This window comes from Phodopus roborovskii, unplaced genomic scaffold (assembly GCF_943737965.1).
Source record: "Phodopus roborovskii unplaced genomic scaffold, PHOROB, whole genome shotgun sequence".
In the NCBI taxonomy this organism is placed as follows: Eukaryota; Metazoa; Chordata; class Mammalia; order Rodentia; family Cricetidae; genus Phodopus; species Phodopus roborovskii.
Window position 1 is genome coordinate 12,464,541 of NW_026126409.1, and position 27,105 is coordinate 12,491,645.

General features: G+C 45.5%; 2 protein-coding genes across 3 annotated transcripts in view; both read left to right on the plus strand.

The window, feature by feature from the left end:
- Tmco3 (transmembrane and coiled-coil domains 3) overlaps positions 1–10,506 on the plus strand; it is a 42,377-nt gene extending 31,871 nt beyond the window's left edge. The window contains exons 9-13 of the mRNA XM_051182041.1: positions 1,120–1,315; positions 5,576–5,726; positions 7,862–7,941; positions 8,795–8,944; positions 9,775–10,506. Coding sequence (XP_051037998.1) covers positions 1,120–1,315; positions 5,576–5,726; positions 7,862–7,941; positions 8,795–8,944; positions 9,775–9,888 — 691 coding nt within the window. The 3' untranslated portion in view covers positions 9,889–10,506. The remainder of the gene's footprint in view (positions 1–1,119; positions 1,316–5,575; positions 5,727–7,861; positions 7,942–8,794; positions 8,945–9,774) is intronic.
- Positions 10,507–21,315: 10,809 nt separating this feature from the next.
- Tfdp1 (transcription factor Dp-1) overlaps positions 21,316–27,105 on the plus strand; it is a 40,191-nt gene continuing 34,401 nt past the window's right edge. Inside the window, exons 1-2 of one of the 2 annotated variants that reach the window (XM_051182022.1) lie at positions 21,316–21,445; positions 22,138–22,213. In XM_051182022.1, coding sequence (XP_051037979.1) covers positions 22,202–22,213 — 12 coding nt within the window. In that variant the 5' untranslated portion in view covers positions 21,316–21,445; positions 22,138–22,201. Of the gene's footprint in view, positions 21,446–21,507; positions 21,953–22,137; positions 22,214–27,105 lie in introns of those variants that run through there. The other variant, XM_051182023.1, reaches the window with a different exon arrangement.

Sequence of the window (27,105 nt, forward strand, 5' to 3'; positions counted from 1 at the left end):
AAACCTGCCTGCCCTTGCTTAGTCCATATAGAAGGAAGAGTCAACTGGGGAAAATTAACTTGACCAAAAAGCTTTTGGTTACATTACAAGTTCAGCTGGCCTCTGGGAATGCCTGCCTGCCAGGATATAGGGAGCCCTGCAGAATGAAGAGGGGAGAGGGGGAGGGGGAGAGGAAGAGAGAGAGAGAGAGAACTTGATCTTGCCTTGAACAGACATGCTATAACTTATTCTTGTAAACTGTGTTTATCTCCAGTAGACAATTAAAATCCTTCTGACTATTGTTTTGTCATAACATCTACAGAAACAAAAAGCTGTCAATTGAGATGGTGTGTGTATGTGCATATGCATATGTGTGCATGCACACATATGTGTCTATGTGTGCATGTGAATGTATGGCATGCATCTGTGTATGGTATATGTGTGAGTGGTGTACATGAATGTATGTGTGTGCAGTGTACTTGCACATGGGGAGGGTGTGCATGCAGAGGAAGATATCAAGTGTCCTTTATGACAGACAAGGCCTCTTACTAAACCTGGAGCTAAGCTGGCACCAGCAAGCCCCAGCCCTCCCCCATTTCTGACTCCCATAGCACAGGGGCTGTGGGCATGCACATGGCCAGCCACACCCAGCTCTTGAAGGTCATTGTTGTTTGAGGCAGGGTCTTGCTATGTAATTTTGGCTGTCCTGGAACTCACTTGTAGAACAGGCTGACCTGGAACTCCCTGCCTCTGCCTCCCTAATGTTGGCATTAGAGGTGCATACCACCACACCTGCCTTTTTTAAAATGGGTGTTAGTTGTTTGAGCTCAGGTCTTCATGTTTGTGGAGCAAATGTGCTCCTCTGCTGGTCTCCCCAGTCCTAGTGGAAACTCTTTACATCCTCAAAAACTTCTTACTACAAAGCAAAGATCCCAAAACAATTCACTTTTGAGTTACATGACTTCATTTTCTAAAGTAATGTAATGTATAGATTTTATTGTAGCAGTTAAAAATAAAAAATGTGTACGATTCAGTCATTTATTTTGTAACATGTTAAAGAGAAATATTTTAAGGTTTTTTTTAATTGACTTTAAAGAAATATGTTTGGAGGTGAAATGCCATCTCTCTTTTTTTTCCTAGCGTTGTCATGGAAGTACTACGGATACTGTTTCTGATTGGACAAATTCTCTTTTCGCTAGCTGCTGTTTTTCTTCTCTGTCTGATCATAAAGACTTATCTCATAGGACCATATCACCGAAAGCTGCGTGTGGAAAGCAAAGGCAGCAAAGAAATCCTTATCCTGGGAGTATCCGCTTTCATCTTCCTGATGTTGACGGTAACTCTCAAATACCTGTGTGCAGTCTGTCTCACTAAAGCCTGTGATAACTCTACCTTTTCACTTGAGAAGTGGCTAAAACATTACAGTTAGGAGTGTTTATTTCATACACAGTTTATCCAGTCATGGCTGAACCTAGCATTACCAAGCACTCTGAAAATACAATGTGTGAGTGCTGCATGCTTTTGTTTTTTGAGTCTGCATTCTTAGAAGCAGATGTGTGCTCATGAAAAGGCATATAAGTACATTACTGTGTGAAGCTTCACAGTCAAAATAGCAGATCAAGTTTCAAACTACTTTTTATCCTTTCTGGTAAGGATGGACTTGGCTGTGACTTCCGTTGCCATAAAGAAGACCTTAAAAAAAAAAAAAAAAAAAAAAAAAAAAAAACAGAACCTATGTATGTATTTGAAAGAGAGCAAGGGAAGGGGTAGTAGAGGGCTTAGGGGAAGGAAGGAGAGGGGAAATGGTATAATCTTAAAAGAAATAAAAATAAAAACAAAACAAACCAGATTTGTGTTAGAAAATAGACTTCCCATGAGAAAGCCAGGGAACACCCAGAGACATCCCTAAATAGTCTAAATAGTAACAGTGGCATTGCCACTAAATAGTCTAAATAGTAACAGTGGCATTGCCCCTAAATAGTTACAGTGGCATTGCCACACCGCCACTCTATTGCTCAGCAGCTATGCCACTCAGCATTGACCCCAGGAGAGTGAAGGTGTGTATTCACTCAGAAATTCATGGATGGCCATAGCAATCTGGATTATGATAGGCAAATCCAGTGCAATTGTCCTTCGGGATGAATGATAAGAAACTGTAGTATATCAGGCTGGGGAGACAGTTCTATTGTTAAAGTGTTTGCCTTGAAAGCACAAGGCCCTGAGCTTGGATCCCCTGCACCCACTCAAAAAGCCAGGCAGCGACTAGTTCTGTAATCCATGAGAGAAGGCGCAGTGGGGCTTGCTTGCGATGCAGTCTAGCTGAACAGGTAAGCTTGAACTTCTGTGACACACCCTGTGTCCAAAAAAATGCACGAAAAATAAAAGGGAGCGGGAGTGAGATTTAATAAGGCACCTGATGTTGACCTCTGGCCTCCATAAGTACACATTTACTCACATCAGCATACATATACTAAATAAATAAATAGAAATTATGTCCGTAGCAGTTAATGTTGCCCTACAGTAAAACTGCTAGTCTACACAAAGCACAGGGAGCCACGCAGAGTGAAAGCCATTTTTCCAAGCTGTGTGTGGCTGAGTGAATCTATGTGTACAGTATTTATTAAATACCAATTTCAGAAATTGAGGAAGGAAGTGATCGCTAAGGATTGGGAAAGGCTGGCAGGTAGTCTGGCCAAGCCACGGAGCTAGACAGGATGCTGCCCTGGGGAACCTAAGTATTCCTCTTCAAACTGTATCTATCTTGAGAGGAAAAGTTTCAGAGTTTTAAAAAGTAAGTCAGCAACCTCTTTCTATAGGTGCGGTGTTATTTTATAACCTTGGGGAAGCTTCCGCTCATGATGACTAAAATTATTTCAAGAATGTTCCTTATCTAAGAATTTCCCCTGGTTTTATCCATTCCAGAGTATTTTGTTTTTGAAAGTAACTGCCGGCAAGGTTGTCTTGTCTGTGAGGTGTGTGTTGCCTTCCCCAGGGATGTAGCAGCCAGCGTGGCTCTTCATAGGCACTTGGTTTTTCCCTCTGTTCACTCAACATTGTTTGTTGGGCACCTGCTGTCAGGTTCTAGGCGGGACATGCAGGCCTTTTGCACTTGGGGTGTTTGTACAGCACTTGCTGCTGCTGCTCCAGTTAGGGATGGTGTGAGAGAGCTGATGTTAGTCGTCCCCCATGGTTTTGCTCCCAGATTTAATTTGTAAGGAGGTGAAATTGCTGGGCTTGGAATGCACATCTTGGTTACCTTCACTGCTATTCTTGTTTGCCCAAAGCCTGATCTGTGACGAGATGGATGGGACCCAGGTTCATCCACACCCTCCCCACGCTTGGTGTCGTCCGTCTTTTATCTTAGCTCTTCTGTTTTGTGTGTTTGCATACACATGTACAGTGGGTTCTGATTCCCATTTCCTTGGGGCTGCTGTACTTTCACATGATACAAGACACCTGGGATCTGCTCTGGGATGCATCTTAATGTGGTCTGGTTATTTCTCTATGGGACTGGTAATTTTCTTTCTCATATGTAAAAGATATTTTTGGCAAGTTTTTGCCCCATTAAAATAAGCAGCTATGAAATTATTTAACATAACCTTCACATTTAAACATCTTCTGTGTGATTTGGTGGATCCCAGGGTGCTAACACTGCTGTGCCGCTATCACTGCTGACAAGTGGCAGAGCATCCTCCTACTCTCCTCTCCACCCCATCCCCATAAGCACTGGTCTATTGTCTATCACTGTGGGTGCTGCTGCTTCCCCATCTTCAAAGGCCTGGTCTTTTGTCCATCGCTGTGGACTTAATGCTGCTTCTTGGCATTTTTATCTAAAGTTGAACAGACATCAGACAGCAATTATCATGTGGCATCTTCCAGCCTGATGCCATATTCTGTGTAGATGTTTGCTACTCTGGGTCCATGAAGATGTTCTGTGGTATCTTTTGCAAGTATCCTTGCTCCTCTTTTCTTGTTTTGATCTACAATCCACCTGGGGTATGAATTCCATCCTTGGTGTGAGGTTTCTCACACATATGAAAGAGCCTTTGCCCATTGCCTTGTAGGGTAGCCTTGTCAGAATCCAAGTAGCTGTGCTGTGAATTTGTATGTACGTGTGTTTGAATTCATTCTTGTACCTGTTGTATGAGGTGTACGTGCACATGTGTGCTTTTGTAAATACAAGCAGGTAGAGTATGTATATATTTGTGTGTGTATCTACTGGGCTGATGTGTACACATGTCTTTACTAATGTATCTGGGGAGTTGCTCATACATGGGTGGGGTTGTTAATTTGATTTGCTGCTGCTTTGCCTCTTAATCCGTGCCTGCTCTCATACTGTGTTGTAGCCTGACATCCAGTATCGTCTTGGCCCAAATTTGGTTCTCTGTCAGGATCATCATAGTTTCACTTGTGATTTCTTCAACTTCCTCTTTCATTTTTCCTGCATGTTTAAATCTCAAGGGCATTCCCAAGTCTGTCCATGAGTTGAGGGGGTCCCAACACCTCCTTGGTGCAGAGTGTCTGTATCCTCACTGTTGGGCCCTTTTGGCACCTCAGTGGTATCTTGTGGTGGGTATGAAGGTCCCGCCATTTTGTGTCATCTGTGTCTTGATATTTGATGGTGTTTTTGATGCCATTGTAAGTGGTACTTCATTTTAAAGGCTTTTATATTGGAATGTTGCTATTTTCTATAGTTTCAAAATACCTTTGCAGCTGCAAAGGTGACCTTCCAGAAGCCAGTCTTGAGCTCTGTGCATAACAGGGCAAGAATTAGAGAGCTGGCCCATGATGACCATCTGCTCTGTCTGAGCTGGTTCGCTAGTTTATGTTTCTCATCTTCTCTGTAATGGAGCGTTCTCTGTACCCTGTCAGTGTAGTTGCCTGCTGGTGGCTATCTGTCCTCTCTGTGAGGATTGAGGTCAGTAACAGTCTTAGTGCTGAAGTCTGGCTCTCTCCTTATGCAGATATTCAGAGTAAAGGTTGGAGGGGCTGGAGAGATGATTCTGCAGTTAAGAGCACTGACTATTCTTCCAAAGGACCAGGATTTAATTCCCAGCACCCACATGGCCACTCACAGCTGTCTGTAACAGTTCTAGGGGACCCAACACACAGACATACATTCAGGCAAAACACCAATGTATATAAAATTTTTAAAAATGTAAAAAACTAAAGGTTGGAAAATATCCTCATTTAAAAATAGACAGTGGCCAGGCAGTGGTGACACATGCCTTTAGTCCCAGCACTTGGGAGGCAGAAGCAGATGGATCTCTGAGTTCCAGGCCAGCCTGGTCTACAGAGCAAGTTCCAGGATAGATACACAGAGAAACCCTGTTTGGAAAAAAAATTTTTTTCTCTCTCCAATTATGTTTAACTCAACCAGTGTTAGTCTGTTTTGTGTGTTCTCTCTGGCCACTTGTGGGCTCTCCTGGGGCCACATGTAGGAACCTGAATCTGTGGAGTGGTGCTTGGGCACTAGCCATTCTTGCTGTGCACTGTTGGGTTGAGGAGTGTCAGGCAGAGTACCCTCTGCCCTCTGGCAGTGAATAGACTGGGCCATAACATGTGTTCCTGAATGAAGCTGATTCCTCACTCTCAGGTCACAGAGCTGCTGGATGTCTCTATGGAGCTTGGCTGCTTCCTGGCTGGAGCACTGGTCTCTTCACAAGGGCATGTGGTCACAGAGGAGATCATGACTTACATCGAGCCTATTCGTGACTTCCTGGCCATCATCTTCTTCGCATCCATAGGTACTCCCCTCAAAGCTGCAATCTCTTTGATAAGAATGTGAGAATCATCTGTTATGTCTGCATATAAATAGGCTTATTTTAAAAGAGGAGAAATGGGCAGGAAAAGAAAAAGGCAAGAATTTTCTGGCTGCTTGTCAGGTTTCATCAGTGCAAAGGTGAGACTATGTATAGACATGTAAGGTGACCTTCAGGAGCCTAAGCTTCATCTTCTGATCCCAGTGACAGGGCCCTAAGGACGCCATGCAAACTGTGGGAGTGCAATGGGCTCTGATCCTAGAGCCAGGCACCAGACAGAGGGCACCCTGGCCTCTCTCCTGTCCATGCGTTATTGTTGGAGGTTCGTGTGCTCTGCCGTGGTCTGCAGATTGAGTGCAGGCTTTAAGATTTGGAAAGCCAGTCCTGAGATTCACATGGTAATACAAAAGGCTATACTTAGCTATGTCCATCTTGAAGGAGAGGTTCACATTGGGTCAGCCTAGCAGCTGTAAGGGCTGCAATGAGACTGTTTTACCAGTCTTAGTGCTCTTAGGTAGGCTTTTGGTTACAAGACATCAGCCAAGTGCAGGACGATCCACACAGAACTCAACCCATCTCTCACCTCTCATCAGTACTCCAGCTTCACCCTGTGACACCCACTGAGCTTGCTGACAGCTGGCTAGTTCCGACTCTCTGGACTTCTGTTCCCACAGGATGATCCATCTTCTTTGAGGCAGGCTCCAAGTTTTATCTGATGCATTTCCATATTCCCCCAGCTCACCTGGCTCATGTGTGCTCTGCCTCCGTATCTTGTCATCTGGAATCATTGAGTATCCATATTTTGTTTGTTTGAGACAGGGTCTCTTTATTGTAGCCCTGGCTGTCCTGGAACTCAGTCTGTAGACCAGGCTGGCCTCATACTCAAGGAGATCCTGCCTGTCTCTGTCTCTTGAGTGCTAGGATTAAAGGCTAGGAGTAAAATTGAGTTTCTAAATTTTGATTTGCTTTATTTTTATTTATGTCTTGTTGGTATCTGCTCATAAGTACAGGTGCTCATGAGGTCAGAGATGTCAGAAACCTCCAGAGCTAGAGTTGGTTATGAGCTACCTAATGTAAGTGCTGGGAACCAAACTCAGGTCCTCTGCAAGAGCAGTAAGTGCTCTTGACTGCTGAGCCATCTCTCTAGCCCCAAAGTATGTCTGTTTAAACCTAGAGTTCTGCCAGGATGTTATTTGAACTCCAGGGGCCTGTCATGGGCCTAATGGGCCATGAGGACCATTCAGGAATGTGGTGGGAAGAGGGAGGAGCCAGTGACAAGTTAAGGCAGCAGTCTGACCACCAGGCATGACTGACAACAGATCCCTAAAGGGGAGCTACACCAGAGGGAACCAAGAGTTGGGGAGAGAGCCCCAGAAGGGCCTGGGATGTCCAGCTGGAGAGGCTAAAGGGCCTGGTAGATACATACCAGAGTCTGAACCACTTTCAGGAAGCATCTCCATGTCTCAGGAAGAGGAAGCTGTCTAGGAAAGAAAGGGAGCATTTCTACCTTCATGTTTGTGAGTAAAACAGAAACATGGTCTGTAGGAGCTGAGGCTGTGGTGTCTGCTGAGTGGCTGACTCCCAGGCCAAGAGCTTCTGATGGGGAAGGAGGTCTTCAGGTACTGGTGTTTTCCTGAGAAGATAACAAAGCTTTGAGTGGGCAGAGATGTTTCCATCTATAGCCACCTGTCCCTTTCCAGAGGGATAAGGACAATGAGAAGTACCTAGGGCGAGTTGTGCCCATGTTTCTTCCTTGTGTGAGCCAAGTGAGAAATTACAGAGACTGTGTAGATGTGGAACCTTTCCGGACCCTTCCTATGGCTGCCATGTACACACAAGCTGTGTGTGCCCTAGTCCCCATTCTACAAGGAGTACTAGATCCTGTGTCTACCTGGGAATTTTGCTGCATTCTCTGCAGATGTGGTCTGATGGAGGAGGGCTGACCTCTCTCTTTCCCTAGCAGAGGGAGAGGGTTTTGTTTGCTAAAGCATTCAGAAGGACTTGGGCTTTAGGTTAATTCTTCTGTAAGATCAAGTTTAATTAGTATGGCAGAGTGGTAGATATGCCATTGAAAGCTATCTGGAGTGTGCTCTAAGGTGTCCTGTCTCTGTCTCCCACAGGGCTTCATGTGTTCCCCACCTTTGTGATCTACGAGTTGACTGTGCTGGTATTCCTCACCCTGTCTGTGGTTGTCATGAAGGTATGAGGCTGACTCTTAGCACTCAGAGCTGGTCGAGTCCACACTGCTCTGTCACTTAATACACAGCAGAGCACTCCCCGTTGGCCCTCGTTTCCAGCCGCCACTGCATAAATCCTGCAGAGCCCCAATGACACCTGTGTCTCCAAGTTGCCACTATGCAGAGACGCTCCCCATCCATGCCCTTGGCAGAGCCAAGGAGGCAGGTCTGGGCCAGTGGTTTGGATGCTAGGATGATGTGGTGTTTCAGAACTGAGGTGTTGGGAATTAGCACAAGCCAGGTTGAGGTCTGCAGGTTTTGGGGTCTTCAGGCTTGTTATGGATAAATCTGATGGGCTGCCAATACCTCCTTCCTGATGGAGGTGTGTTTCAGAAGACAGGAAATCCAGTGGGCACTTCCAAATGTCCATCCTCATGGCCACAGATTATTTCGTGACCTGTACTGGAGCCTAAGTCACAGTGTGGCTGCCTGTTTAGCAATATCTGGTGAGTTGTAGTCCTGTGCTGCCTGCCAGTTCCAGGCTGTTCACCAGAGAACATCTCATGTATGGAATGAACCAGTCTTGAACACTTAATATTTAATGTTATAAATTGAATGTGATAGGGGAGGCTTATTTTCTGTCAGTGAATCCAAACCTTTCATTTTGCCTTCCTATTCTGTATGGATTTAAGATAGTTTCTCTCTATTTGGTGCCTTCTGACTATTTGGCATGCTTCTGTCTGCACTTTCCTTCTTGATTCACGACTAGAAGCAATGGCAGCCACTGATGGTTTCCATCGAGGTTCTATATTATGAGCATAATTTTGTCTGGCCTTTGGTCATGAGTAATGACTTGATAAACTATTCTTCTTACAGTTTGTATTGGCCGTGCTGGTCTTGTCTCTCATCCTGCCAAGGAGCAGCCAGTATATCAAGTGGATTGTATCAGCGGGGCTGGCACAGGTCAGCGAGTTCTCCTTTGTTCTGGGGAGTCGAGCACGGAGAGCGGGCATCATATCGAGAGAGGTGAGTCTATAATTTAACAGGTGTGACAGGCCCATGGGGCACATCAAATGCCTCAGTGCAAGCATTTTCTGGCAGAGTGAACACTCCCCATGACTCCCACTGTGCCTGGCTTGGGAGTCCAGGCATACCAGGCCTTGGGGACACAGAGCTGGCCTGGAAGGAAGCCTTTGATGGGAGTCATGGAAGCTAGACCTGTGTGCTTCCTTTTCATTTAAGGTGTTGAATTTCTTGATGCAAATAGCTAGTTAATCCTGCTATCGTCTTTTATGCTTGATATTAGCGAAGATGTGATGCCATTGTCTTTTACAGTAATTATAATTAACAGGCTGAGGAAAATAAAAGATGGGCTGTTATCTTGAATCTACAGTAGATGCTCCCAGTGCAGGACAGGGAAGCTTATAGAGCATATACTGTTCAGTGGTGGTCTCTGTGTGTGAGCAGTGTGAGCACAGTAGAGGCCTCCCTAATGAGTGAATGAAGCATCTCTGAACCCAATGCACAGCTGTGTCATGGGGAAAGCGTGGGTCCAGTTTGAGTCTTCCTGACTTGTGTGGAGCCCTGGCAGGTCACTTTCAGGCTAGCAGAGAAACTAGGCTGCTACCCTGGAATTTTTCAGAATTCCCCACAGATTTCCATCAGTGGTCAAATCCCAGTTTCTCCCACTGCAAATGTCCCCTTATTCCCTCTGGTTGTCAGTGTACCTCCTGATACTCAGCACGTCGGTTCAGTGTGCTCACTGAAAACCAGAACTTCCTGATGCTTAGTGAGATGTGTGGGCTGAGGCTTTACCTTCTGGAACTCCTGTGACCATGCCCATTTATCTGTTGCAGGTGTACCTCCTTATTCTAAGTGTGACCACACTGAGCCTCTTACTTGCCCCAGTGCTGTGGAAAGCGGCCATTACAAAGTGTGTACCAAGACCAGAGAGGAGATCAAGTCTCTGACGGCACCAGATGACGGATGAACTGTGGGGTGGGGGCCTTTCGGGAGTTTGGAGTCCTGAGACGGTCTGTTGCTGCACCATCCTGCTGGCCTGCTGTCAGAGACCAAGCAATGTGGTCAAAGAGGCACTGTCCTCATGTTTGCTTGCCATTTCAAAAACTCTCCTGGCATGTTTTTTCCGGAGTAATTTATTTGCAGTCAGTTGATTATGTACAGAGTTTTGACACTGCATCTTACAATCACCTGAGCTATTTTGCCTGGATGTGCCTTTTTTAAAATGAAGATTATTAACTTCCTATTGTTAGTTCATCAGCCCATGAGTTTTTGGTAAAGAAGAAAAATTAGAAAGCCTTTTTTAATTTATTGTACAATTATAATCTGTTGGTCAAATATTTGTTATTAAACATAATGGTGATTCGAGATTTTATTTTTGAGCTTGGAAGCTTACTTTTTGTCTTTAAAGACTTACTGTCCTCATGCCTCTTGTAACTATTTTAAGTAAAACATTTTCATGTTGGTTTTTATTAGTTTCACTTTAAAGATATTTGATTTTGAATCATAAGAATATGCATTCTTAAATAAAGCCCACTTGTGGTCAAGGCATAATTACTTGAAACTCACTGAGAATCTTGCTTTTTAAATTAGATTTCTGTGTTGAACTAATCATTTCACAAAACCTAGCCAATGTTTTTTAATTTTAGATTTGTTTACATGTGTGAGTGCTGCATGTATGTATTGTGTATATATGTATGTATGAATGTATGTATGTTTATATGAATGTATATGCATCATGTGTGTTCCTAATGCCTGAGGAGGTCAGAAGAAGGGGGTTAGTTGCCTTGGAACTGGAGTTATGAATGATCATGAGCCACTATGGAACCAGCACAACAAGTGCTCATAACTACTGAGCCGTCTCTCCAGCCCCATCAGACTCTTTCACAAGCAATATTCATGTGTCATCATACTGTTCTTAAAGACCAAGTGAATGCATTTAAAAATGTCTAACTTCTGACTTTGGAATTTAACTGGTACATTTACTTATTAGTGCCCTAGAAATGAAGTCTGGCCCTTGCCAGAGCGTCCCTGAGTGGGTATAGTCAATCTCTCCGTGAGGACAGCATGGCCTGCGGCTTCGTAATATCAGCAACTGAAATCTGTCTTTTAATTTCAGATACTCAGAAGCACAGGGAAGGAGGCTCTGTCCCTTTGCCTCTGGGTGGGTGCCTCTGGGGCTGCATGCTGCATAGGGATTGCAGAGGGAAAGCCCACTCCCAGGAGCTTGTGTATAGCATAATTAGTCCATCCATGAGGGAGAGTCCTTCCTGTTTTAAACTTTCCTGGGTCCTACCTCTCAACACTGTATTGAAGATTTAACTTGTTAACACTTGAACTTTGGGTTTGGGTACAAAAATAAATGTTCACATATGGTAGGTACTTTATTTTTTAATTGCATATATTTTCTGTTTTAGTTGACAGTGACAATTTTATTTATATGTTTGTATGTATGCATATATATGTGTGTGTGTGTGTGTGTGTAAATGTATGTATGTGTGTGTCCTGTAGAACATAGCTGTTACTGTTAACAAGAATTTCTCTGTAAATACTGTTTTTAAGGACAGATTGACTGTCATACCGAGACAGAGGGACAGAATATTAGGTATGATTATGTATTATGTATGCATATTATGGATTGCCATAATATAAACTAAAGCACTGAAGTCAGTTGAAATAAACTGTGTCTTCACTAAATGGAGAACAATACAACAGAGGCTTTTAGGAAACGGTTTGATCCTCTTTCTAAGTGGCATCAGATTGCTGATCCCACCCCTCCCCCATGTGCTTGAGATGTGCTAAAGGAGTAAGCTGGTGCAGGCGCCGCCTACAGGTGCCTAGAGAATGTTTTGTGACATCTGAAGAAGCCAAGGGTTGCTTGGAGAGACTGACTGGGAAGGGGCAGAGTCAGGGATCCAGAGAGAACTCAGAGAGGTCATGTTCACTGCCTTCCAAGAGCTTGGTCATCTACTGCAAGGCATCAAGACTTCAGAATAAAATGTATCCGTGGAGATTGCCATGGCAAACACTGCTCCTCCAGTTACAGGTGTGGAGGCACATGCATCCAAGAGCCTATGTTCCCAGAAGATGGGGTGCTGGTAGAGGAGGACATATTTCTCTAGTGTTCACCAGACTATATCACCTTGGCGCCGTCTACATGCTTCATACTGATCAAGACAGGGTTACATAGATTCAGAGTTAGAAATTTTTTTCTGTCACCTATTTGGGCCGTCTTGAGTAGCTGAGGGGATGGAGCTGACTTACTAGCCTTCTTGAAGTTGGTTCCAGAAAAGCCAAGGCTCTTGGAACACTTGGAGTCCCCACTAAGAAGATAAAGGGAAGGAAGGAGAGATGTGTGTAGGTCTAGGATGGAAAAGAAGATGCCTGTAGGCACTTTCCTCCTGTGTTCATGAGGTCTGGTGATGATGACATGACCCCTCACGAAGGACTTCATGTTCTGGAAAGGAAGGGATGATAGATGGAGCTGCATCTAGCAGCTCCAGGTAGGGAGGAGGAGCCTGGCCTGGAGGGACAAACGCAAGGCATAGTGTTCCGGGATGTCCCCTACCTGGCTGGACTGGGCAGGTCCCTGTCTTTGGAGGGTAGAAAGGACACTGCTTTACACAGTGAGAGACTGCCAGGTCCTCGGGCAGATAGGGCTGTGGAAGGGCTGGCCCAGCCGGTCCCTTCCTGGGGCTGAATGGGATGGAGAGTGTCACTGATCCAGACCCCCCCTCCCCCCCCCCCCCCGTCACCACTGGAAAGAACCACACTGAGTCGGGAGCCTAGCAAAGCAGTGTCTCCTTTTAGTGCATCAGGCATGCACTTATATAGCATTGAGAAAGAGGGTGGAGACCTCAGGGGTGAGGTGTAAGGGCCAATAACATTTCACCACACTAGCAGTAGCTGGGCTGAATCACTCCTATGTGGAAGTGAGAGGCCAAAGACAGGTCCACAAACTCTAGCCAGGCTCCGGAAGTTCCACTAGGCCTTGCCTCTGCGCCTTTTTATGCCCAACAAGAGACATCATTCACCGAAGGGGATTTACTGTGTGATGATGTTACAGAGAAACAGGACAACGGGCATGGGAGATAGCATCAGATTTAAAATTCTGTCCTTATGGTGCTGAACTTGTATTGGGATCTCTTTTCCTCAAAAGTATGTTCTTGAAAGGTAGACTATAGTTACATTTCAGAGTTGAGAGGTCGAAGAGGTAGAGCATGGTGGACAGGCTGAAGTGGCGGCTCACTGAAGGGGGTGGTTTCTGTGAGCGGCAGGTAAACAAGCCAGCTAGCTAGAGCTAGTCCCACAGCTCTGGCTGTATCTCGGCTGGTCCTCAGGCTCACCACGGAGAACACCCTGATCCCACGAGGTTGTCAGTTTCTGCTTTGTTGCTCATTTCAGCCAAGTGACCATTGGTCCGGTTGACCCAAAAAGTTCAAGGGACTCCACTGTGGGCTAAATCTCAGGCCCACAGGAGTTGCATCCATTCTTGAGAGATTTCCAAACAGATACCTTTGGGTAAGTTCCCTTAGCACCCCCAAACACACATACACATGTGCACACATGCACATAAGCATACACATCTGCACATATGCACACACACACACACACACACACACACACAGGAACAAGTTGATCTGGAAGTTTACCTGAGCCTAGTTTTCAGCTCCTCATATCCTTCACACCTCTCACAATACAAAAAAAAAAAAAAAAGAAAAGTGAGCACATGATATAAAAATTTCTTAGTTTTTTTTTTTTTGCTTGATGTTTTCCTGCAGTGCTTTTTTTTTTTTTTTTAATCTATGAGACTATATAAGCATGACCTCAACATTGCTGCCCATGATAGGTATCAAGCAGAACAGTGATTTCTATTTTCAAGTTTTCAAGCATGCATTTGACCCACATTCATGTTTGCTAGTTAGAATAAAATCTAATTTTTGAGGTACCATCTTGCAACCCCTTCCCCTTGGTGCCAGTGTTCTTGTCATTTATATTTTCTCTGACCCAGCTATCAATTATTCTGAATACACACAAAAAAGATTTAATTTCCTTTCAAAGAAGGTTTGCAGTTCCTGCTAAAACCAAGCATAAATCACCATCCAACCCAGCAGTTATCTGCCACTCACCTAGGTAAAATGAGAATTGTGTCCACATAATCTGCAGTGGTTTAGAGCAGATATTCATAATTGTCATCTTCAGTGAATCAATAATCTGTGATGCATCCAGAGAGTGGAACATTCATCACACAAACAAACAAAAACAAAAGAAAAGAAAAAAAAGATGATCAAATTATAGAAATACCTAAGGGAACTTTAAATGATGTTAAGAGAAGAAACCAATTTAAAAAAACGCTGCATACTTTGCATGTTGTCTCATTTCAGCTATATGACATTCTGAAAAGGTAAGACTATTGGGACTGTAAAAAGGTCTGTGGGGCCTGGGAAATGGTGTGTGAGGGTGGGAAGCAGGCAGTGAATGGTTTTAATAAAACTATTAAGTATGGTGTAGAGGTGGTTCCATGTCAGTGTGTATTTGTCCAAACTCAGAGTACATAACAGCAAGAGTTAGAACCTGCTAAACTTGGTGGTACACATCTTTAATCCCAGCACTCTCAAAGCAGAGGGAGATCTCTGAGGTGAGTTTGAGGCCAGCCTGGTCGACACCACCAGTGCCAGGGCAGCATACTGACACACTGTCCCAGAGGGAAAAAAAGAGTAGAACTTGTTATAAACTATGAACTCTGGGTAGTAATTACAGATCAGTGTAGGTACTGATTGTGACAAATGTACTGTTCTGAGGCTACCTACTGGGAAGACACTTTCCTATGGGATGGCCATAGGAAGATATTCTGAATCTAACACTCTTATAAAACAAACAAACAACAAAGTGGGTTGGGGATATAGCTTAGCATGTTCAAGCAGCATTGCCATTAGAAAAGCGAACAAACAAGGCATTGTTATTCTTTTGAGAAGGAGATCACCCATTGCCAAAACTGTTTTCCTACCTCCCTCTCCCCTACTTTGGATCAAAGGTACATAGGACCACACCTAGCACATTAAAAAAAAAAAAAAAAACAGATTGCTAAGTTTTAGCAAAACATGCAAAGGCTTTATTGAGATATCATGGAGCCTCTAGGATAGTTTAAGGGCAATGGCCAACTTAACAACAGAGAGTCCCCAAATCCACCAATGTGGTTTGTGTTTATATTTTGATTTTTTTTAAATCAATGTTTTACATTTTTTTAAAAAAAATCTATGAAATTTTACATATCTGAATTAATTTTAGAGTTCTCTTGTGTTATTTTATATTTAAAATATACTCCCAATAGATTATTGTTCAATAGAAATATACGCTATTTTATATTTATTTATTTATTAATACAGCAGACTGGGAACCAGGGGGCTCATGTATGCATGGCAAGTGCCCCACCTCTCAACTATGTTCTGGCTCCCTAAATGGCTCTCGTATCACAGAAACTGCTTAATTAACTGATGGACTGTAATAGATTTCTTAACTTCCCATCTGAGAATCCAGTATTTATGCCTTTCACTTTTTGTCTTTTTGGTGGGGTATCCCCCACATGTTGGCGTAGTCTATCCCCTATGGTGTTGGCGTGAGTGTATGATGGATATGTGACAGAGAGAGCATGGCGTGCCAGGGTCCTTGTGGGCAGGTCAGAGGACAAAGGGGTCTGTTCCCTCCTTCCCATGTTAGGACGGGTCTCCCTGGCTGGTCCCGTTGCTCACTCTTTCTGCCGAGGAGAGCTGGCCTTTCAGCTTCTGGGTGATCTTCCTGTCTCTACCCTACCACTGCAGGAGTGCTGGGGTTACAGACACAAATCTGTGTTTGGCTTTTGGGGTTCTGGGGATTGAACTCATGGAGTCAAGCCTGTGCAGGCAACATTTTTACCCACTAAAGCATATTGCCTGCCCCCTTTTCTGTTTAGGACTTCTTGATGTATGATGTAAAGAAGAAGTTGGAGCATAAAATACCCACATTTTATTTTAATTTTCTTCTTTTTTTTTCTTTTTGAGAGACAGGGTGTCTCTGTATATCTCTGGCTGTCCTGGATCTCTCTTTGTACTAATAGAAATCCGCCTGTCTCTGCTTCCTGAGTGGCTGGGATTAAAGGCCTGTGCAACCACTGCCTGCATCATATACTCACATCTAAGCAATTATTATCATATTTTATCTGAACATTTGAAGATAGATTGTCAGTATCATGACACTATGCTTAATTTCATAACCACGTTTTTGTATGAGAATAATGTTACCCAATGAAAATACCACTGTTATACCTAACAATTGTCCTTTATAGCTTTAAAAGGTGTGTATTGAAATACATTTAATTAAATAATTGTTATAATAACTAAATTCACTTATTTAATGTGCATATTGGGTTTTTCCTTTTTTTAACTTTTAAAAACTTTGATACAAATATATATATATTTTATATATATATATTATACATATATATATATATATATATAAAGCTTATCATTTGTTTTTAGACAAGGTATCTCTACATAGCCCTGGCTGTCCTGGAACTCACTCTGTGGACCAGGCTTGCCATGAACACAGAGACCTGTCTGCCTCTGCCTCTCAGAGACCTGTGCTGAGATCAAAGGTATGCACTGTCACACCCAGCTGAAGCTTAAGTGTACAATTTACTAGTGTTAAATGTACAATGTTGTGTAAACATTACTATCATCTGCTCCTAAAAACATTGTCATCATTGCAAACAGAAACTCTGCAATTACAAGGAGGGACTACACATTTCTTGCTACTAACAGTGCTAGTAGTTATTTTGACTTTACCTATGCTAGTAGACTCACACAATATTTATTCTTTTGTGTCTGGCTTATTTTACGGTATAATGTCTTTAAGTTCCATCCATATTGTAGCATATGTCAGAATTCCATTACTTTATATGGCTGAATATGTTCTTTGTGCACATATACCCTCTTTTGTTTATTCCTTCATTTGTCAATGACAGGGCTACCTTTGTATATCCAGGATAAATTTAAAATGGTCATTATTACAGGAGTACAAATAGGGGGCATGGAGACCTTTGTGCTCACCAGGGGGACCTGGAATGTTAAACACAAAGGGTTGTTCCTTCCAGGAAAGGAATGCAAAACCTGTTTTACACCCAGAAGGCTGGAGTGGACATGTTTTGTAGCTTGGTGACCTTTGCGCAATCGGCATGGCCAAAGACTTTCTGGCACCAGCCCCTCCTCCAGACCCTTCTTGTAACCTGGTTTTTCTTAGTCAATGCATGGAACTCATCTTTATACAGTTAATCTATAGAACCCATCTTTAGGGAAGGTCACATTTGCCTTGCAAAGAGTTTCATTGTAGTCACTTCTCTGTATTCAGCTGGCTTTGTTTCTCAAAGAGATTTAGACATGCTTTATTTTGCACTTGGGACTGAGTAAATCTTCATAGGAAAAGTTTTCACCAAATTGTGCTGAGTTTAAATATGCCCAAATTAAACACCTGGGAAACAGACTCGGCCACTGAATCGTGTCAAGCTGAACTGCCTCCTTGCCTTCTGTGGTTCATATCTCTGTTACCTGTGAAGACTGCAGAGATACCTCCCTGAATGACCCAAAGACAGCTACATCATTAAAGACCACCTCGGAGACAACTCTTGGAAACTGGAATCCCACAGCTCATTGCACAGCTTACAGGCATCTCAATGGCTGAAATGTGTACGTTCCAGTAGCTCAGTTGGTCAGGGTCTCATCCAGACAGCTGGGCTTGTCCGGGGTTGTCTCTCAGCAGTCCTTGCTGCTTATATAAGCCTGGGGAGGAAGGAGCCTAGTATTTGATTTCAGGGACTTCCTGAAGCTCTGCAGTTGTTTACTGCCTGACTTTTTTAAAGATTCATTGTGTGTGCGTGTGTGTGTGTGTGTGTGTGTGTGTGTGTGTGTGTGTGTGTGTGTATGCACGCATGGGTGTTTTGCCTGCATGTATCTATGTGCAGCATATGTATGTCTGGTGCCTAGAGGCCAGTAGAGGGTACCAGATCTCCTGGACCTAGAATTACAGATGGTTGTAAACTGCCATGTCCTCCACAAGAACAGCAAGTGCTTTTTAACTGCAGGGGCATCTCTCCAGCCCCTACTTCCTGAGTCATAAAACCCTCCCTTCAGAACATTAGGGATCTTCCCCACTGGTGGAAACACTATACAACAATCCCATTTTGTTCTCTGCCTCTCAGGGGTGAAGGGCAGCTCTCCTCTGCTACATTCTTCTTCCTACATGTGTTTGGGGCCAAATGACCATAAACTGAAACTTCTGAAACTAAGTACCGAAGTATACACCTCCCTGCTGAAGTTAATTCTCTCTGGTGTTTTTGTCACAGTGAAGACAATGGTAACTCAGGTACATATTGGAGAGTATGTCTTCTTTGAAGTCCAAGAAACAGGTCTGTCTATCGCAAATTATAAGCAGAAATCAGGAAATCAATCCATCTTGACCCTTCCCCCAAGATCACCCATTTCAAGCGATCTCTGGCTCCACTGTTCAGCCTGATTTCTAAATCCTGTCAATATGGCTTCCAGAATGCTTTGAGGTCTGTCTGCATCCTCCAGTAAATTGAGTTAATGGCTTTCTGGAACAACTGCTTGTTGAAGGCTGTTGTCATGTGAAGTCACTCTAAGTAGTTAAGAAATTTGTCCTTGTTAAATGTACACGGGAGGCAGGTGCCACTTCCCATCATAGACTAAGATAGGTGGTTTTCTTGTTTTCCTGTTACCTGGGGGAGGGGAAGACACAGGAGGGGAGGAGACAGAAGGGGAAGAGAAGGGAGTGAAAATTGGAGGACTCTTGGCCATTTGAAGGCCTCCATGCATGATTTCAATTCTGGCACGCAGAACCAATGTTAATTAAATGCTTGACAGCTTAAGAAGGTGGGGCTTGGCTGAAGTGGTAGGAGCAGGTGTAGTCAGCACAGAGGTGGTTAATTGTAAAGCCACGCAAAATAGGGGTGTCCAGTAATGATACGTTGCATACGTCTGAGAGAGGCCTTTGGTCTGTGTTCCTCAAGGCTCTTCAGAGATGTTAATTAGCCCAGCACTTGGTACATACAGCTCTTACCTCTCTATTACTAATCAGCTGGCTGGGGTCATTCTGCTTTATCCAGATCACATGATTGGGCAAGGAGATTCTCCAGCTCTAGTAATCCTGGCCCTTACATGCCCAAAGTTTATGGGATGGACTGGCAGATCCAGAGGCTTACAACTCTGTCCCCCAAGAGCAGGGGGCCTATTGCTACATGCCTCAGAAGCCAGTTACTGAAGTTGGAGGTTGAGTACTCTGTGCTTTAACCACCAGCAGCCACTACACTGGCAGCTCCTAGAATCCTTAGCTCCCATCAGCAGCAATGGGCAGTGTCTGCTAGCACTGTAGCTCTGCATGGATGCTAGATGCTGGGAACCTCAGCACCTAAGTGACTACTGCTGCAGCTTTCAACCCTAGATTAAGACTGCTACCCTTCTTCCAATGACTGGTACCCAGTTTCTCCTCTCTGCCTTGGCATTGCCTTCGTCGTCCAGCTCTTCATCTTGTGATTTCTGCTGCCTCTTGCCTCCACCAAGTGAGTATGCTGTTGTTCTTGCCGCACTCAACTGTCCGGAACTCTTCAGAGTTCCCCACATGGCTACCAATGCTCCATTGGTGCTTATAGCTTATGTCATCATATTACCAGTCTACCTTGTAAAAATAAAATAAAGAAAATGTGCATGAACACCAGAGGGAAGTCTTTATTGGACAAAAGACTCACCTAACTTATTGAAAAAGTGAGCCAACTAGCTTGTATAATTATATAGTCAGGAATGGGGCGTGGCAAGGACGTTTGCACCAATCATAGTCCTGCTGGGCCACTAGAGGAAATACTCCCCCACGACCCCCAACTCTTATCATGCCCTGGTTGAAAATGGTCACTAGGGTTTAGCAAGGCCTGTGATGAAAGAAATCTGGTGCAAGCTATTGAAGTAGCCATGCCTTGATATTGCCTTCTGGAATCATGGTTTTGCTTTAGCAATAAGCAGCTGTGGTTGCAGTGTAGCTTCTTCATGCATCTAAGAGGTACTCAGAACAGGTTATTAGCCAGGATGGTTCAGGTCCAGTCTCATGCTAAAGAAGAGCTGTTTGGCTGAGTCCCGTGGCCAAGGCAGCTAGGCAATAGAGAAGGATGTGTCAGTCTGGGAGTCAAATTGGCTTGGCCCTCAACAGCTTATTTAAAGGAAAAAGGAACATTTAAAGGGTGCTTACACTAACATCGTGTCACTCACTTTCACAGTTCTTTGACAGTATTTAACAGCAATCTGCTCTTGAGTCATATATCTTGGGCAAAGCTTGGTTACTTTACCCGAACCATTTGGACTGATTTGCGAGGCCTAGCCTAGTCTCTTCCCAGGTTCTCCAGCTTTAAAGTAGAGGTCTCCAAGATGGTCTGTCTTCAGGGGCTCAGGGTCTACCAGACCCCTCCTGGAATGAAGCAGACAGACTCTGAAATGACAGGAGCAAATCCACTGGTGGTCTTTCAGCCTGCTTCCTGCCCCTAATCACTGACAACCCACTATCAGGCCATGTGGCTGTGGACATCAATAGCTGAGTACTGGCAGGGTCTCCAAGTCTCTGCAGTGTCCAATATGTGTGTGCATCCCAACAGTCTTCTCTATGACCTGTGTAAATGCACAAAATTCCTCAGCTAGGGGTGCACATACAGGTACTATAAAGCACTCCCACAACTGACCTCTTTTTCCTCATGTAAGCTGGCCCTTGTATCCGTGCAGACATTAAATACAAATATACATATTTGTTTGCACAGAGGGTTCTCTGTATATATGTTCATGCGTGCACACACAGCTCATACTTAACGCATTACCACGTGTATACAGCTATACTATGTGCATATACACAAGTGTTCCCACACGTGACCCTTCTATGTGTACCTGCAGGTATGGCACACACCACAGATCTTTCTCCATTGGCAGGTATCACACACACACACACACACAGAAGCAGACACGTGGCCCTCTATTCCCTGCGCATGCACACAGATATGCATACAGTTGGCCCTTGGTGTACACATAGAGGCGCGCACACACGTGGCCTCCATGCGCACACCCATGCGCGCGCAGAGCTTTTCAGTGCGGGCGGTCTCCAGCCGAGTCCCGCCGCACGCGCACGCGCGCACAGGCCCCTCCCCTATCCCAGGGCGGGTAGCACCGGCGAGAGGCGCGGGAGATGAGCGGCGGGAGGAGGAGGAGGGCGCCGAAGGCGCGAAAAGGCGCGCAGGCGCGCTGCGCGGAGCGGGCCCGCCGCCGCCCACGTCACCGCGCCGCGCGCACGTCACGCCGGCCCGACGCTCGGCCCAGGGTGAGCCCGCGTCCCGGCGCCGCTGGCTCAGGGCAGGGACCGCCAGGGCCGGACCTCCGGGCCGGCGCCCCCGCGCCCCCGTCGTCCGCCCCGCGCGCCCCGCCGGCCAGCCAGGTGTGGCGGGGGCGCCGGCCGGCTGAGCGGGAGGGCGCGGGCTGGGCGCGCGGCCCCGTTCCCGCCCCAGCCCGGTTCCCGCGTCCGGCTGCATCCCGCCTGCCGCCCAGCCTCAGCCGGGAGTCGGCCTCGACGCGGCGTGGCGTGGGCGGCGGGCAGGGGTCCTGGCCACCCCCAGGCTTTCTCCGCGCCAGCGCGCGGGGCTGGTGGCCGGGCCTAGTGACAGGTGGGGCGGGCGGGCGGCGGGGAGCCCACCTGTCAGAGTGGTCGGCGGCTCCTTAGGGTCTTGGCAACCCGAGGGCCTGCTGCGGCCCGGGCGGAGCCACGCAGTGTCGTGTGCCCAGGCTGGGGGCCTTGTGCCTCGGTGGGGCCTGCGGTCAGACGGGGCCCGCGCGCCCAGGTGGGGTGAGCCTGACGGCTGCACCTCGCTCTGCCAAGGGGTCGGGGTCTGGCCCCGCCGCGAGTGGGAGCTGCTGGTGGCCGCAGGGAGCATTTCCATTTGGAGAGGTGACTTAAAATCCCAGTGTGGGACCTGCTTGGCTAGCTCTCTCCTGTCGGGATTGTGCAAGAAAGGCCCCTGCTGCCTGGAGGCCTGCCCGGTGCTGGTGGGGAGATGTTTCCTTTGAAATGCGCTGTCTGTTCAACTTCTTTTTTCATTGTCACTCATTAATTGTCTCCTTCCTTTTTGCCAGATAAGTCCGGTTTTCTTCTGTGGAGGGTACGCAGTTACAGTCTTGATTTCCTGGATCTGGTAACATGGCAAAAGATGTAAGTATGATTGCTTCGTGCTGCAGACATGTTAACTAACTGCTCATTGCAGTTTTCTCTTTATTTCAGAGTGGCCATGGGTGTATGGCCGTGGTTTATCCTCACATTTTACTCGCAGGAGCTGGGATGGAGGTGAGGGATGGAGAGTCAGTAGGTGGGTGCCTCCCCTTTGCACAAGTGTTCTTTGTCATCTGTGGTTGGATGATTCGGTCTTGATTTTTCCCTTAGCCTATCTAAACTGTTTAAATTAAAAAAAAAAATTGAATACACCTCTCAGTTAAAATGAATGTGTGAGGGGGTGTTGTGTGTTAGTGGGTTTCCACACAGGACAGCTGTCAACGTGGAACTTAGGCTGTACTTGTTTTATGTAGTATGTAGGACCATAATTTAGCTTTGATGGATTGAATAGCAACAACTTGTTTGGGCATATTTTTCTCAGCAATATGACATCTGGTGATTAATGAAATGCTGGTTGGTTTAGCTTTATATTCATCTTGAAGCACTGGATATTTTGAATAATTTTTTTTGAAACAGATGTGGAGAGCTAGGCTTTTAGGCCACAAAATATAATCTGTGTTGTTGGTCACATAACATTTTTGTAATATCATTTTAACTCTTTCCAGCACTAATGGTCCCCATTTTAGTGTTTCTCAGCATTCACTGCCCTGTGGTTGTTGGGTTCATGAATTCTCTGTGCAACCTCCAAAATTCAGGCAGACACGCTTCGTCATCTGGAGTTGTGCCCAGGTGCAGTGAAGCTTCATTGATGGTGTGGGGCCAGGTACGGGTGGGTGCCGGGTCCTGTTACTGACTTGAGGCCCTAAGGACTCAGTTATGCTTAATGAATGACCCACATGGGTCATATGGTGCCTCTCTCCCTGTCATCAAGCACTTGGCCAGCTCTTGGGAGTCATGTCACACCCTGGGAGACCTTGTATATGTCATCTGAAGTCACAACTGTGTGTGATACTGGCTTGATCTTGTTATGTCCAGTTGTTTATACCCATGCCCCCACTCTCTTCCATATGTGTGCCCTAACACATATGTATGTGTGGGCTCAGCACATGCCCACAAAGTAACCGGATTTGGTAAATGGTTTGTAAATGGGAACTGGCCACCATTCTTTGTGAGGCCATGGTACCTGGCATGGTATCATTGCATTTTCAGTGAGTCAGCCTGCTCAGAGACTTGTCATCTTAGTTTTCACATTATTCACTCCCTTTCCATGCGCTGTGTCCCTAGGGAAGGGGGTGGTGCACTGTAGTGACAGGTGGTCAGGACCTCCCTTTACCCTGAGAGTCTGGGGCCAGCTGGTTTGGGGTTATCCATTGTGAGTTTGGGCTGGTACTGGAGCTGAGTCCTGCAACACATGCTCACATACCATGAGCACCCAGACAGGGGAAGCAGAGACTGTACAGTCAAGGGTGGGCCTTTCCTGTAGCCAAGCATGTTGTTATGCAGGATGCAATACTTGTGTTTTAGAAAGAGGCTCTGCAGTGTGTGCTGGAGGAGAGGAAAGAGACACCACTGAATTAATTCTCTAAGCACTTGATGCTCGATGAAATCCAGTTAGAAAGTATAGGCTGACACCTGTGAGAGCAGAGGGACTGAAGTTAAGCTCTGGGTCATGAAAGAGGACCAGGAAGGGTAGAGAGAAGACAAGGAATAGATAGCATAGCTTAGGGGCTTCTTTCTGCCCTAGCAGATGCCCAGGTTGGGGGTGGGGGGACAGCAGGTGAGTCCAGTTCCCTGTGAACTGCAGGTTGTGTGGCACAGGGCTAGCAGTTACCAGTGAACAGGATGGGGACGGCAGGAGCCAATTGTGTTTTCCTGGCAAAGAATTTCTCCCATGAAGGATAAGAAAGCTGATCGGAGAAGGCGTGGGAGTGGGCAGGAGAGTGAGGAGTGATGGTGGAAGGGGTGGTGGTGGTGGTGAGTGCCTGCAGGTACTCAAGGATGCCTGGCTGCAGAGCTTTCCTGTGATGTTGCAGGTTGTCCTTGTGGAAGGCATGATGACCCTGCTGTAGGGACTGGAGAGCCTGGTATATGGGGGTATGTTTTAGAACATGAATGTCTTTTCCAAGGTCAGACTAATGCTCACTGCCTGGGAAGTTTGCTGTCTTACTGGGAAGACTGCATTCTTGGACTTGGCGGTCTTCAGAAAGTTTCCCCCTCATAGTCATGCCCAGAGGAACGTTTCCCAGATGACTGTAAATTCGGTCATATTGACAGTGAGGATTAACTATCACAGGTCTATCCCTTGTCAACCTGACACCGGACTCATTTTAAATTTAACATTCCATCTTTAGAGGTTCATTTCCTAAGGCAAGATACTTTTATATAGTTCATTGGCATGAGTCTTCACAACCTTGACATTTCTAATGTTCAAAATTCTAAATCCCAGACTGCTGAGATGGCTGACTTGTCAAACTCGAGTTTGCTCCCTGGGACCTACATGGTAGAAGGAGAGAACTGACTCCCATAAGTTGTCCTTTGATTTCCATGTGTTCACTGCACCCTCCAATAGAGAAGACCAGACCAGTGCAGGAGCAGTGCAAACAACAAACTCTGCATCTCCATGCCTGCTATCTCTGGTGGTGATGCGCCTGGGTCGCCTTGCCCCTTCAGTACCACTGCCTGGAGCACTGGAGGCTTTCTTGGGCCTGCTCCATTTTGTGCCCAGCAGCTTGCCTTGACAGATGTTCCTTGGTTTGCTCCTAATACATTCTGTATCCTGAGGTCTCTATTGCAACCTAGGTTTTACCTTTTCAGCGCCATTTGGTGGCCTCTCAGACTATTTGCAAGGACTTTAGCCCTGCCCCCACCTATATTTTGCATGCTGCAAAAACCTTCCTGAGGACAGTGTCAGGTTCCGACACCAGCTTGAGATAGGTGGCCCTTTCTACTGTGGCTGCAGCAAACTTCTGTGTCTTGGGAAAATACTTCCCTAAGTGGTTGTTTTCATTTGATGACATTCTCAGTTCAAGCTCTTTCTTTGAAATAGTTTTCATTTTCTTAAAAACAACAACAACAAAACCCCACTATTATTATTGTGTGGGAGAGGATACTAAGACATGGATAACTTTGTAGAATTATTTCTCTCCTTGCCTCTGTATGTGGGTTCCAGGGACTGAACGCAGACTACCAGACTTTTACCTGCTGAGCCATCTTGCCATATGGAGTTGGCGTTTTTAGCAGTTGGATCTTTCTGGGAGTGAGTCTTGCCCTACGGATGCTTTTCTTACTGTCTCAGTGCAAAGTGTGAGATGTCTTCTCAGTTACAGATGTTCTGTGTGCATCTTCCTGGCCTGCAGCTTTAAACTCATTCATGTTCTTTATCTTTATGCTGCTTCTCATCATCTGACTAAAAGCAGTTAGCAGTGACGTTGCCATAGCCTTGATGTCATGCGGGCTTGAAATCTCCTCCACCAGACAACTTAACCCATTGCTTTTATATTTGGCTTCGCTCTGATTTAAAGGGCATGGCCAGATTGTTTGCTAGAAGGTAACACAAGTAACCTCTAGCCCAGTTCCCAATAGAATCCTGGTTCCTCTCTGAAACTTTGTGAGCCTGGCCCTCAGTGTTCACATTTCCATTGACATTCTGCCCATCAGAATGGACTAGTAATTTTTGCATTCCAGGCATTCTCTATACCACAGGCCTGCAAGTCATGGATCGAGTTTGCAATAGCCAATTCCTCAGTGCCAGTTTTCTTATTAGTTACTTTCCTCATCATTGTGACTAGGCAGAGGTTTACTTGGCCTGTAGTTTGAAGGGACCATCATGCCGGTGAAGGTATGCTGGAGGGTGTCTGTGGTCAGTATGCAGAAAAATGAATGCAGTTGCCAGCTACTTGTCTTGTCCCTTTTATTCGTTGTGAGACCCCAGCCCGTCAAACGGTCCTGCTCACATTCAGCCTGTGGCCTCTAGTGAAACCTCCCTGAAAACAGACACCCAAAGGAGTACCCCTACGACATTTCAGATCCAGTCACTCTAACAGTGGCAACGAGCCATCCCAGTCTTCCTGCAGGCAAACTTCATCATTGTAGCCTTGTTCTATACAACTATCATACCTATCCTTTCTGTCTTTTTAGTGGTAGTTTGACATGTTGTAGAATTGTAGACAGTTGTTATTGAAGAAAAGTTAATATGGGGAAAAAAACTACAATGTAGTTCAGACCAGTGGGAGCTGCCACAGCCTTTATTTGCAGACCCAAAGCTGCTTTTTGGAGAGTGAGTTCACTTGCTTCAGTTTTCTGCATGCATTGTCCCTAAGATATCCAGTTCTGATTTTGTGGATGGGTAGAGAGCAGAAAGACACTTGGACATGGCAGACCCCTACACTTCAAGTGATCCAGGCTCTTGATAGCGAAGAGAGCTGGTGTTAGGGTGGATAGGGCCAGATTTAGCTGCTCAAGTCTGGTGTGTAGACATTGTTCAGGAGAGGGCCTGTTGACATTAGCATTCTGGGAGGCTGGGATTGAGGAGGAAGACCCCTGGCCATTTGCCATGAACATGTACATTGCTAGGGGTTCTGTGGCTTCCAGGGTCAGTCTCAAAGGGTTACAAATCCATTGTGACCCTGAGGATAAATCCTTGGAGGGTGAATGTGATATGTGTGCACATCTGTACATGTACTGTCTCTGAGTTGTCAGATTTGTTCTAGAAAGACAGTGCCAGGTGACCACTGTGAGTGTCATCAAGCAGTTGGAAAGCACCTATTTTAACTTTCCCTCTCCAGGATAGATTTCAGCAGCAATACTTTAAAAGTTGCAAAATTGCTTAGCCTGATGTAATATAAATAATAAATTGTATCTTGTAAAAAAAATTGTAGGGGGTTGGAGAGATGGCTCAGTGGTTAATAGCACCCAGGTATAAATCCGAGCACCCA